General features: G+C 39.0%; 1 protein-coding gene across 3 annotated transcripts in view; it reads right to left on the bottom strand.

Moving 5' to 3' along the window:
• The window catches only part of col6a4a (collagen, type VI, alpha 4a), a 93,568-nt gene that overhangs the window by 33,422 nt on the left and 46,894 nt on the right, over window positions 1-13,252 (bottom strand). For all 3 annotated transcript variants that reach the window (XM_008297971.1, XM_008297970.1, XM_008297969.1), the window contains 11 exons: window positions 11,509-12,066; window positions 10,266-10,844; window positions 9,042-9,620; window positions 8,180-8,535; window positions 7,003-7,081; window positions 5,506-5,651; window positions 3,329-3,421; window positions 1,889-1,942; window positions 693-764; window positions 563-589; window positions 425-469 (listed from right to left, as the gene is read on the bottom strand). In XM_008297971.1, the coding sequence (XP_008296193.1) occupies window positions 425-469; window positions 563-589; window positions 693-764; window positions 1,889-1,942; window positions 3,329-3,421; window positions 5,506-5,651; window positions 7,003-7,081; window positions 8,180-8,535; window positions 9,042-9,620; window positions 10,266-10,844; window positions 11,509-12,066 (2,588 nt within the window). The remainder of the gene's footprint in view (window positions 1-424; window positions 470-562; window positions 590-692; window positions 765-1,888; window positions 1,943-3,328; window positions 3,422-5,505; window positions 5,652-7,002; window positions 7,082-8,179; window positions 8,536-9,041; window positions 9,621-10,265; window positions 10,845-11,508; window positions 12,067-13,252) is intronic.

Consider the following 13,252-nt stretch of genomic DNA (forward strand, 5'->3'; position numbering starts at 1 on the left):
GGCACAGTTTCCACGGCGGTGGGTATTCGGAGATCGAGTTTGATATCCCGATTCCAGCACAGTGAACGAATAGTCGTCGATTTGGCTTTTCGGGTCCAGCCCTAGTATAATGTGATATTAATGATGTGGCTATGATGTGGTTGGTCTTTATAGTAGATACTCAGTGAGCTTTTGAATTACCCCTTGGGAATAAGAATTGAATTGAATTAAATCTAAACCTCTAAACAAAACCTGCTCCTGACCAGGTTAGCTCCACAGCATCAGTAACCATGGAGATCTAGCAGGTTAAAACACAGACAACTTCATGATACTGAAAACTCTGACCTTAGGCTCAACATGCTTGCTAACCCACTAATCTCGCTTCGTAGTACAGCCCTCTGAAGATGAAGATGAGTGACGCTTTGTGCATATGTGATGTCGGTACCTGTTCTCCGTCGACTCCGTCCAGTCCGTCCTCTCCGTCTTCTCCCTGCAGCGTTGGAACAGAAGTGAGGCTTTATCTGGACCTGAATGTTTGTGAAAACTCGGCTCAACTAGAACAGAACATTAGAGCAGAACTCACCCGGTTCCCCCGCAAGCCTCGGAAACCCTGCAGACACAAACACACAGCATCAACATCTACTCTATCAGATGATACCACTAACAATAGTAATAATAATACAGCGTTGCTGCGCTGTATGTCGGTGTCATACCTTCACTCCTCTGCGTCCAGAGCAGCCCTGGACTCCCTGAGGTCCGCTCGGTCCGGGACTCCCCCGATCGCCCTGCAGCATGTTAACAACACTTTAAATTAGGAATGTCTGATCAAAGCAATTTTTAACTGATCAATATCAGCACAAAGCGAACCAGATCCTTTGTTTACATCCGCTGTCTCACTGGTGTCAGAAAGGCAGAGCACGATTTGTGGAGGGGACATTAGGTATGATAATTTAGATCCATTTTTGAAATGATCAAACAATGCATCATCAGTCAATAACTAAATAAACAACAGAGAGGAGGAAAAAAACCTCATGAAGCAACATAAACTAGATATAAAAGAATGACACAAATCGAAAAAAAACAGAGAAACTGACAAAAATTTGACAAAACGACAAAAGTAAGAGACAAAACAACAAAAATGAGAAAATGACACACAAAACGACCAAAACAAGAAACAACGTGACACAAGATAAGAAAAAACAAGACACAAAACAACACAAATGAGGCGCAAAATGACAAAAGCACAAAACAAAAAGGAGACATAAAACACACGAAATGACAAAAGTAAGACACGAAATGACAAAAATGAGATGCAAATCAACAAAAAGATACAAAACAACAAAAAAAAAGAGACAGATAACAAATATGACGACAAACACGACAAAAACTACGCAAAAACTACACACAAAACAACAAAAGAAAAATACAAGACGGATGACAAAAACGAGACAAAACAACAGCAGTGAGACAAAACGATACAAATGAGACACAAAACGACAAAAACAAGACACACAATGACACAACCAAAACACAAAATGACAAGTTACAGTAAATCTGAACGCTGCAGAGTTTCACATTGTTATGGATGACATTTTTTACAGTGTCGTTCTTCTATGCTGGTAAATAAAGTTGCATCTATTCGGACTCAGACAGCGTTTCACTTCGAAGTGAAACAGAGAAAAACAAAAAAAATCCTCACAAAGATAAAACCGCCAACGGAAAATATTTGGGGTTTCAGCAGATGTAATAAGACACAGGCTGTGGAAATTATGTGAGTAACAGCTCTGGTATTTTATTTTGAAGGAGAGACCAACTGCTGGGTGACAGTTTAATTGATGAAAGAACGACTATAGATGGATTGTTATTGGAGCAAATATGTATAAAGCGTAAAGAGTGAAGAGGAACTCACAGCGATGCCCTCCTCTCCTGGGAAGCCGGGGTAACCCTTCTGTCCAGACACACCCTGTTCACAAAAACACACAAAACAGCTTCAGCGGCAGAAAAATGAAGCAAAACGCTCGATTAAACCTCCTTTAAAAGTGTCCTTCTTGTTCTAGTTTGTTCTTCTTATTTTCTTCTTCTTATTTGTTTGTTTGTTTGTTTTTAAGTGAACAGTTTTGGTGCCAGAAATGTTTCATGTTCAGCGTTAGACGTCAGCAAAAAGTGCAAGATTAAAACTCTAATTTACTGATTTAGATCAACATTTTTAGGCAACAAACATCATTTTCACGAGTTGGGCTGACATAATGATGTTGCATCAGCTTAATATTTTGTGAAATTTGAACTCAAATTTCTGCGTTAGTTGATTTAAAAATAAATTCAAGATGTACCTCCTTTTAAATCTCCTCTCCCTCCTACTAAACAGGCCTGCACAGCTTCAAGCAGCAATGAATTTGTGAATATTTTCAGTTATCATCTGACCAACATTTCTCATCCTCGCCTTCAGTTTAGCAAACTAGTGGGTAACAATGAGAAAGACTCTGCGTTCTCTTTTTTCAAAAATTTACTTGATGTAAACATTATGGTTTAGCGTGTTTTTAATGGAAAATGTGTCATTTTTGCGGATATTAATATATTAATTCATTTACAGTTCCACGAATGTCATGTTAAAAACTGGAGTCTAACAATTATGATTGCACTCAAGTCAGGAACATTGACTCAAAAAGGCTAGATGAGCTAACAATTAATACTGAAGTAACTCTAGGCAAAAACTAATTGCAAAAATGACTCCACAACATCCAATTAGCACTCAGACTTGACTTTCAGTATTGTCATTCAACAAACCCTACAATAAAAACAAACTGAGGTAATTATATGCAGTTTGCTGAACTTTTCCACGAGCATCAAATGACACACTGCATCAGAATGAACAACTGACAAAACACTCCCTCTATATTGCAGTGAATCTCAATATCCCTCATTAATGCTACAAAGATTCACTAAAGAAGTCAATAACAATCAGCAACCGCAGGAAAAAAACTGGGTTTCATACTTGACGTTTTTAAAAATGATTGTATTCAACAATACAAAAGTTTCTTTAATGGACAAAAATGTCTCTTATGACAAATTAACTGAATAACAAACCAGGTGTAAAAGCTACATTTTGGTTTAAATTCTGTTACAATTATTTTGACACTTGTCTTTGTGGATGGTCAAAAACAGGTTAAAAGTCAATAAACCTGAAACTGCAGCAGCTCTGATGGATCAGAACGCAGATCAGTCGCAGCAGAACAAACACTTTTCTTGCTCTAAGTTAACTCATTGATGAGTCTTTCCTGTGAGCCTTTGAAAGAAGTCTTTTCTGCCTCTGACTCATAAAAAAGTTTAAAGCCGTGTGTGTTTTATTTACCTTAGAACCCGGCAGCCCTCGAGAGCCGCGGATTCCTTCATGTCCCGAACATTTGCACATGACGTTGCAGCATTCCCGGTCCGACACCGTGTCCTGCAGGCAGACAGGAAGAAACAAAACACGTGAAAATGATGCACAGCTAGTTCTCTGACTATTTCTGTGGAGCTTATTGAGCAGATTTTGTGTCATCAGCGTCTGCGTTTAACATCTGAAAACTGTGTATTTTAAAGACATTGCAGTTAGTATGTGTTTTCTGTCAGTATATTTAAATGTGTGTTAATGTCCAATATAAAGAAATTAAAACTGCTGCTCAGAATTTACAGGGTTAAATATTTAAAGTGAGGCAAATATCTGGTCCATCTTGTTTACAAATATTTTCTCAATGATTTATTGAAGTTTTTTTTTTTTTTTTAAACCAGCCACGATGAAATATATAAACTAATTATATTATTTTACACAAACTGAGAAAATTAAATCAATTACAGTTTTACTAGTAATTAGCAACTGTTAATTACCTATGAATTCACTATTAATAAACAGGTTATTATGGCATGTTAGTGAAAGCTGGACTGATGGAGCCTCAGTGGTGGCTGTAGTCACACAGTTCACTAGATCCTTTGGTATTTGGTCTTTATCTGCCAGAAGCTTTTCCTTCACAAAGAGAATAATCTGCATATTTTCACCCGTCAACATTTGTCTCGGGGCTGCTCTCTGCTTTTCATTCCGACGACCGGACACGTCAGGACACGAAAACCTTTTTTCCTGTGATTCTCATTAAGCTGAGACAAGCATGTTTCAGCTGTGATCCGGTGCAAAACACAACGAGGCGAACCAGAGAAAAGCCAAACGTGAATATTTCTCATTTCACAGTTAAAAAGCAGAGAGATTGCACCACAATAGATCAGCTATTCAGTTTTGAATGGATGCATTTATCCCGACAGGACAGAAAGATTGTAGTTTCTGGGTGTTTTAGACTGAAGCTCTGCAGATTTTACACTCTGATCTTTTTCTTGTTAACCAAACATTCATTACTAGCAAACAAACGTACTTAACTGACGTTTGCTCAGTAGCACATGGAGGCAATTCCAGTATCTACATGCTAATGTAAAAGTAGCAATACTATGAATTAAAAATACAGCACAACCATGAAGGAGATAAACTCAGAAATGTCCTCTGACACAGATAGTACGTCATTATTTTATAAAAATGTAAAACAAACAAACAAACAAAAAACAAAACTAGAATCAACATGTCCAACATTTGGCCAAGTGTCCACAGATGTTACCAACACTGGAAAAAAAATGGAGACGCCACATACAATAGATATTTAACTGTCTGAACCATTTTTACAACCTCTACAAACTCTGAGATAGTTTTGTCTCCTTCCTGTTGTGTTGTGTCGTGTTTTCCTCATTTTGCCTTTTGTTTTTTTCTAATTTTGTATTTCATTTGTCTTGTTTTGTGTCTCCTTCTTGGTGTCTTTTATATTATTTGTGTGACTTTGTTTCTCCTTTTTCGTCACTTGTTGTTATCTTTGTTTTGTGTTGTTTTGTGTCTTGTTTTTGTGATTTTGTTTCTTTGGGATTGTTTGGTTCCTTTGTGGTCTTTTTGTGTGTTGTTTGTCTTATTTTTGTCTCACTTTTGTTGTTTTGGGTCTTGATTTAATCATTTTGTGTCTCATTTTTGTCATTTCGTATCTATTTTGTGTCATTTTGCTTCCAGTTTTTCTCATGTTGTGCCTCGTGATAGTCAGTGTGTGTCTTGCTTTTGATAAATTATCACAAATTTGAGCTTATTTTAGCGTGTTTTTCCTGATGGAACCATACATCACAGATGATATGTTCAAGGATCATCAGAAAGCTAAAATATGACAAATCTTTTAGTTTTCACAGTTTGTAGCTGATAAACGGTCAAGGTTAGGTGTTCTAATTCTAATTCTATTTTTATCCATCTGTTCAGTAAACTGAAGACAAAATGTAAAATTATACAGTCTTGGTGTTGCTGTCAAGATCTTGATGAAGCAGTTTGACTTTGATTATATTTTTTACATTTATTACCCTTGACTCCAAAATAAACCAACATATTTCAAGAAGAACTGTAAACATAAAGTGGGTGTTTGTGACTCTTCCAGCGACAGAAGCTTCACTGTAGTTTTATCGGTGATGTGAATGACTTACAATCTGTTTGAGGATTGTGCTACCGACGCTTGGCATGCCGATACTCAGAGGGAGCCTGTAGCCGAACCCTCGGCCGAACTCCACCATCTGCAGCTGGGCGATGTCACGAACTCCCTCCAGGGCCACAGTGAGCAGAGCGCTGATGCCTGCAGACCGAAAACAGCGAACATTAACCACAAACTCTTTGGTAAATGTTGGGTTACTCCATCTCTGATCATCAGGGGCCTTCTGCTCGACTACAGATATGATAAAATGAATACCGGTGAAATTATAGAATGATATATCAAATCATATCCAAGATAATTTCTTTACAAAATTGCCTCTTGATCCACTTTCAGCAGGTGTTTTTTTTCGTACATTGAAATTTGAGGTTGGTTGGACAACAATATCTCAGGAACTATTAAAGACAAAAACCTGAAATTGTCACTGTTATTTCTCATCGTGTCATTGATGTTGAACACAAAAACCTGCCAGGAGGCATGCTATCTTTATAAAATCACAAAAATTACACCATTTCACTTATCTAGAAACTATAAAATCAGAGAGAATTGTTGGATTTTCATCAAGAAAACTAACCATATCTGAGCTTTAAATTGTGATATTTTAAGGTCACCTTATACTCTTTGTCTCATTTAAAAATTTGCCTAAACTGAAGCATTTGCTCTGTAAATACAAATAATTCTGCACAATTTGGTGCAATTGTGTAGCCTTGGGTGACTCAGATGCGACCAACATTCACATGACAGAAAATCAGAGAGTTTACATCTGAACTGTAGACTGTGCTTCCACATAGAGGAAGGAGACGAGGATGGAGGCCAATTAAAAATGCAAGCAGTAGAGTCACCATTTTATTCCAGTATTGGTGACATTGAACGACAATATCTAAGGAACTATTAAAGATTAAAGCCAGAAATGTTCACTGTAATTTCTCATCATGTCATTAATTCAGATATTTGATGAGTAGTTTAACTAGTCTCCAATTATGGGTGAGCTGAAATATGAAAAAAAAGTGAAGCTGTCATGGAAAGTCCCATCTTTGAGCTCACACTGCAAAAAAAAAAAAGGACAATGCAGAAGTCAACAAGTGATATTTTCTGAACCTGATGTAGCTGCATGTCACAAAAATACAAAAGCATGCAGAACTGTGAAATATTGTTGTATTACTTGTTGAACAATATGTCATACCTGTTCAATCAGTTATCAAAGTTTGATAAAATAATTGCATTTATATTTGTGACCAGATATTTCAAAAAGCATACTGTTTTGTTTTCAACATTCTTTAATATTTTTTGTGATATTGTTGTTTAAACAGCCTTAAATTTCAATGTGCGAAAAAGACCTGCCAAAAGTGAAAGAAATCTCAGATAGTATCAATATATCAAGCTAAAATTTCAAAAACATCTGTATAAACATCCATATTTGATATTAGAAAATTGTTCAATGAATGGAATGTATTGAAATGGATTTAATTGATTTGTGTTCAGTCTCCGTTGTTACCAGACTGTCGCAGCAGCTCTGATTCCTGCTCCAGCTTCATCACGTCGTCGTCCAGTCCGTCTGAGAAGATCAGCAGCACCTGATGGGTGAGATGGTCACATGTTACACTGCTTTTACGAAGAAATCGATAAGAAAGCTGCATGTCGTCCCTTTATTGTCAAAGTGTACAATGAGACAGTGATGGCATAATCTCACATTTTTCAGGATTAGTGATTTTAATCAGTGACTTAAACTTGAAGAGAGAAAGCAACGAAGGAATCTATTGGGAATTATAGGTAATCAATACATAATTTGGCCCACTTCGACATCCTGCAAGTTTAGGTTATTTTCTCTTTCCACTGACACTTTTAAGACAAAAATCAAGCTTTACGTGTTTTCAGTTTGGGCTCCAACTATTATATTATTTCATTGCTGATTATTTTTTCAATTAATTGTTGTAGTAGTTGTTGGGTCTCTGAAATGTCAGAAAATAGCAAAAAAAAAAAAAAGCCCAAGATGACATCTTGTCCATCATTCAAAGATGTGACTGAAAGAGTGGCGAAATTACAACTGACTCAAAAACTGTCCAAATAACTTTGGTCTAAGATTCAAAAACGTGAAAAAATGACTCAAACCTGTCCATCATGATTCACATATTGTCCTAAATGACTCAAAATTATTCACAATGATTCAACCTGTCCAAAATGACTAAAACCTGTCCAAAATGACTCCCACCTGCTCATAATGATAGAAAAATTGTTTACAATTACTTGAACTTGTCCATAATGACTCCAATTTGTTCATAATCACTCAAAAGCTGTCTCAAATACTCACACCTGTCTGAAATGACTTAAAAATGGTCAAAATGACTCAAAATTGGTCTAAAATGATTTCAGACTTGTCACAACTTCTTTAGCTTGTTCATAATACAGTATTATTGTCTAGAAAGACTTGTGATTCCTCTATAATTACTCAAACATTGTTCAAAATGCTGGTTTGTTAAACTCAGACAAGACTAGCTGAAGTGGAAAGACATTTTACATGTACCACAGACTAACAGTTCAACACAATACAATAAAACAGGTGCAGTTTGCCTTGTGGTAGACTATATATTTCTTCAGTTGAATTTTTCTTTTAGTTTAGGACTAAACATGTCAGTGAAACAAGCTGAAAGAGTAGCTTCAGTGCGACATCTCACCTTCACACCAGCTCTGGACTCGGCCTTGAACTTCTGGCCGAAGGATTTCAACATGGCGGTGTTGAAGTAAGTGGGCTCCGCCAAACTCAGGGTCATGACCTTCTGCACCACGTCCTCGCTGTAGCCCTCGAAGTTAAAATCGTACAGCGAGCCTCCATCACGGCCCACCACTCGGTAGGCGATGTTGGTCTTGATGGGGGCGGGGCCGACACAGCACAGGCCTTGTACCGAGGAAACGTAATGGGCGATCTCCGGCAGGAAGGTCTGGAGTTTGTTGTGGCCGCTAATCAGAATCTCACCAGGAAGTCCACGTCTTTGAGAAATGTCGAATCCCATGGCGATGTCGATGCTGCACGCTGTGGCAAAGGGAACATTATCTTTGTTAAGGGAATTTTATAAATTGTAATTTGTTCTATTAGGCACAACCATCAAACTACAGCTTTACTGTATTTAAACCAACAAAAGTTATTGTTCGTTTTTTTTTGTTCGTTTTTTTTTTACAGACGTTTGTCATTATTTGAATATATATATACACACACACACACACACATATATATATCTAGGACTACAAAAATGGTAGATCATTTTTTAAGTTGTTATTGTACAGAGTATACTTGTTTTGTTAAACTTGGGCAGATAACAAGCAAAATCACAAAAATGCAGTAATTGACACGTTGACTGTAAAAAAACAAAAACAAAAAAATCTGATATTTGACATTATTTTAACCATCTATACAGTTTTTAAATATTTAAGTATTTCAGTGCTTTTTAGCATGTTTTTCTCACACCTCTGCTGCCTGAATTTAGCAATTTTTTGGACATTTATTTGTTTTTACAGTGAAGGAGTACACTTGTAACTCACCGGAGGGATCTCTGATAGGTTTGGACTTGCAGATGGTGTTGATCACCTTCTGCTTGATCTTCTCCAAGCTGCCGAAGTTCTCCACAGTGAACAGTCTCTCCGGTGTGCCAGTGATCTGCAACAGCTCCAGATCGTGGACGTTTCCGATACCAATGGCGAACACCTCAATCCCCAAAGCTCTGAGGCGCTCGGCGGCGTCTTCGACGTCATCCTGTGATTCGCCGTCTGTGATCAGCACCAGGTTCTGAGAGATCCCAGCAGACCTGCGGCAGCCCCGCGACGCTTCAAAGTATTCCCTGATGGAGTCCAGTGCGAGGCCGATGTTGGTTCCTCCGCCGAGCTGCCGCATGTTGAAGATGTGCTTGGAAACGGCCTCCTCGGTGTAGAACTGGTTGAGGTAGAACTCATTCTGGAAGTTGCTGCTGAACTGGGCCAATCCAACACGCACCAAATCCTCGCTGACTTTAAAGCTGTTGACGAGTTCTGTGGTAAACTTCTTCATGATGCTGTAGTCAGTTGAAGCAATGCTCCCGGACTGATCGATCAGGAAAACCAGGTCAGCCTTCTGCTTCTCACAAACTAAAAAGCAAAGATACGATATTCAGTAACATTACTAATGAATACTTTTTTTTTTTTTTAAATACAACACTCATCCATCCATGTTCTTCCTCCTTATTAAAGTCATGTCTCAGTGGCAGCAGACTAAACAGGATAATGACAATGTTTTCCAGTATCTCAGCTGGCCTGAGAACAGGGTCTCATCCTGAGGTAATATTCACTGAAAATTTGGAATTGATAAAAAGAGCCAGAGAGCCTTATGAAGAACCATTTCTAAACCATTATTTTCCTAAAATGTGCTTTTATCTCCCCTGAAAACAACCTTGAAAGCAGATCTACATAGACGACATAGAGAACACATTCAAATGTTCGGGCTACTTTTAAGTTCCTACAGAGGGAAAAGGCTTAATTTTCCTCTAAATGGGGCCATAATTTACAAAATGAACATTATGCTATGTTGGAGGAGACTTGAAACTATCGATTGAGATCATAAACTCATTAGGAAAATGTTTGCTAAGGTAACATATTAAGTGACAAGTAGGTTCATTTTCTCTTCTATGCAACCACAGAAGTTGCCCTCTGCAGCTTAAACTATGTCCATATTTTATATACAAACTACGACTGACTTTATATTGACTAAACACTGTAAACTGCGCTGCCTCTTACCAGGCTTGGTGGAGTTGCAGAGAACCTGAGTGATGTTCTTGTACAGAGTCTCCAGGGCTTCAAAATTATCCACGTAGAAAACTTTGGACCTGTCGTAACCGGCCATGATCTCCAGCTGTGTCATGTTGGCTCCTTCCACTCCGATACTGAAGACGCTCACTCCGTGGTCTCGAAGCGCCACTGACGGCGCCACCAGACTGTTTCTGTCGGTAGCGTCGCCGTCGGTGATCACCATGAGAATCTGTGGCACCTGCAGTGCTGCCCGACCGCCATGTTGAGCGTCAAAGAACTGCAGCGAGTATGCCAAAGCCTTTCCGGTGTAGGTGTCTCCGAACGGGGACCTCAGGTTCGATATCGCTTTAACAACCTCCTTCTTGGAGCTGTACTGGTTCAGAGTGAACACAGATTTTGGGTCGTTGGAGTAGAGGATGACACCGAAACGAGTCAGGTCTTTGCCAACGGTTGTTTGGTTAACCATCGACTCCATGAACCTTTGCATGTTTCTGAACTTCGCCAGGGTGATGCTTGTGGAACCGTCCACCAGGAAGATAATATCAGCTTTTTCTGTCTTCTTGCAGTCTTGATGGAAATAAAAGGGAAAAAGAGGTTAGACTCAGGGAACAAACCACAATAATCCCTTATATTTTTGGAATAAGGTCTGAGAGTGACTGTATTTGAGGGCCAGACAATTATGTCAACAACATCAACACAATCAGATAATCTAACAGTTAGATTATGTCATTTTGTCTGTGCTTCATGTCACAGTTGACAGCCTTTAAAATGAGTTAGATTCTAATTCATTTTAAAGACTGTCAACTGTGACATGAATCTGCCAAACTGCATATGGTTTAACCTACATTCTCAGCTGTTTTGACACACTAAGTTTCAAAGTTTTGCATTTCGAATAGCAACAATGTATCTTTGGAACAAGTCTCCTGAATACATGAAAACACTCTGGATTCCAAATCTACAATATCAAAATACTCTCAAATATGTAAATGTGTGTTCTTTTTTGACCAAATGAAATGCAGATAAAACCTTCTAATTCTAAGACTCACTTGTAGCTTGGCGTTAGAAAGAATAAAGATATGTTTAGTTGTATAGGAACAGAATTTTGTGACTGGCTCATCAGTGGACAGATTTCAAATTCTTCCCAAGGTTTAAAATAAAAATGCAGAACCTACACCGATGGACAGCAATGTTTCACAAACTGACATTGAGGAAAGTCCCTGGGTCCTCTCACCTCTCTCTGGATCACACAGCTCCAGGGCCACCTGACTCTCCAGGTCCTTCAGAGCGTCAAAGTCCCTCTCAGCGTACATCCTGTCCGGAGACCCACTGATCTCCAGCAGCTGGGTGGTGTTGGCGTCCACCACTCCAATTGCGTAGACCACCACTCCCTTCGCCCTCAGGGCAGCGGCGGGGCCTCTGACTACATCCTGGGCCTCTCCGTCTGTTATCACCACCAGCCTCTGCCGCAGGCCGGGACGTCCTCCTCTGGACGAATCAAAGTACTGAGACACGTCTGTGATGGCTTCGCCAGTGTGCGTCCCTCCGCCAATCTGCTGCATATCGTCGATGGCTTTTGACATTTCCCCTTTGCTGTAGAAGCGGTTAAGGGGGAACTCGAGTTTCTGGATGGTGCTGAACTGCATCACACCGACGTGGACCTCGTTCTGCCCAATGAAGGACTTACTGATGACAGATTTCATGAAGTCCTTCATTTTGTTGTAGTCTTGTGGGTAGATGCTCCCTGAGCTGTCGATCAGGAACAGGAGGTCACCTGGTATGTCTTTGCAGGCTGTGGACACAGAGCACAGACATGTTAGGAACACTTCTATTTTAAAGGAATCAATGGAGGAAACACACAATTTATTGATTATTAATATCAACAGCGTGTCAGAAAAGATTTGCTGTTTTCATGAAGCGTTGACGAGTATTAATCAAACTCTGCAGTGTGGCTCTGCAACCAGCATCTACAATTTTTTTTCCATTTGAACTAAATCTAAAGTCTGCATCTTACCAAATATAATGATAGGGTTTTATTTAGGTAAGAAAACTATTTTTTAGGTACCAAAAAGACCTTTAAAACTACTTTAAGGACACCAAAGCTATTTGGCAAATATCTATTTGGTTAATAAAACTAGTTTTAAAGTACAAAATCTACATTTATTTTGGCATAAAAACAATTCGTTTAAGTTCTGGAACCAAAGCTATTTTTAAGGTAACAAAACTATTTGGTTAAGTTTGGCAACAAAACTAGTTTTTAAGCAGTGGTGTGCAGTCAGGGCCAGCAAGGCCTTCTCTGCTGGCCTGAACTATCAGAATCACTGACTTACGTTGTAAAATGTTCCCATTAATCTTTTAACTTCATTCCCAATCGTCTAGTCTTAGTCTTAGCAACACTCCCTCCCGTTAGTGAAGACGTTAGCGACGCTGATATTTGTTAGCAGCTAAGATGCTAACAAATAGCAGCGTTAGCAGCAAAGACGACAGTAGAGAAAATTTGCACGTTTTCCTATAAAATATGTCAAATTTTTCAAACATGCAGCTTGTAAGACAGCGTAGCGGGCCAAGACACAGCGTGTTTTTTCAGGGAAAAAACATGGCGAGAACCCTGATGTGATGTATGTGGTGCAGCTGTGGCTGCAGTGAAAGGAGACTTGTTGAATTGTTTTAACTGGGTTTCTTGTTTAGTAATGGTGGTCAATCTCGCTACATGAGATACCTGTCTGTGATGCAACGCCCTGTTATACTGCCTTTCTACATAATACTAAAGGTTTCTAAAGCCGTAGCGTCATAATGACAGTGTTAAGAGGTGGTTTGATTCAGGTAGGACGCCACCGAAGACCAAGAGTAAAATGCACAGCCCGCCACTGGTTTTAAGGCACCAAAAAACACATTTAAGACACAAACTACTTTTTAGGCACCAAAACTATTTGGTTACAATTAGGCACTTGAACTACGTTTAAGCAGCAAAAAACACT

The sequence above is a fragment of the Stegastes partitus genome, unplaced genomic scaffold (assembly GCF_000690725.1).
Source record: "Stegastes partitus isolate 25-593 unplaced genomic scaffold, Stegastes_partitus-1.0.2 Scaffold1265, whole genome shotgun sequence".
NCBI classification, from domain to species: Eukaryota; Metazoa; Chordata; class Actinopteri; family Pomacentridae; genus Stegastes; species Stegastes partitus.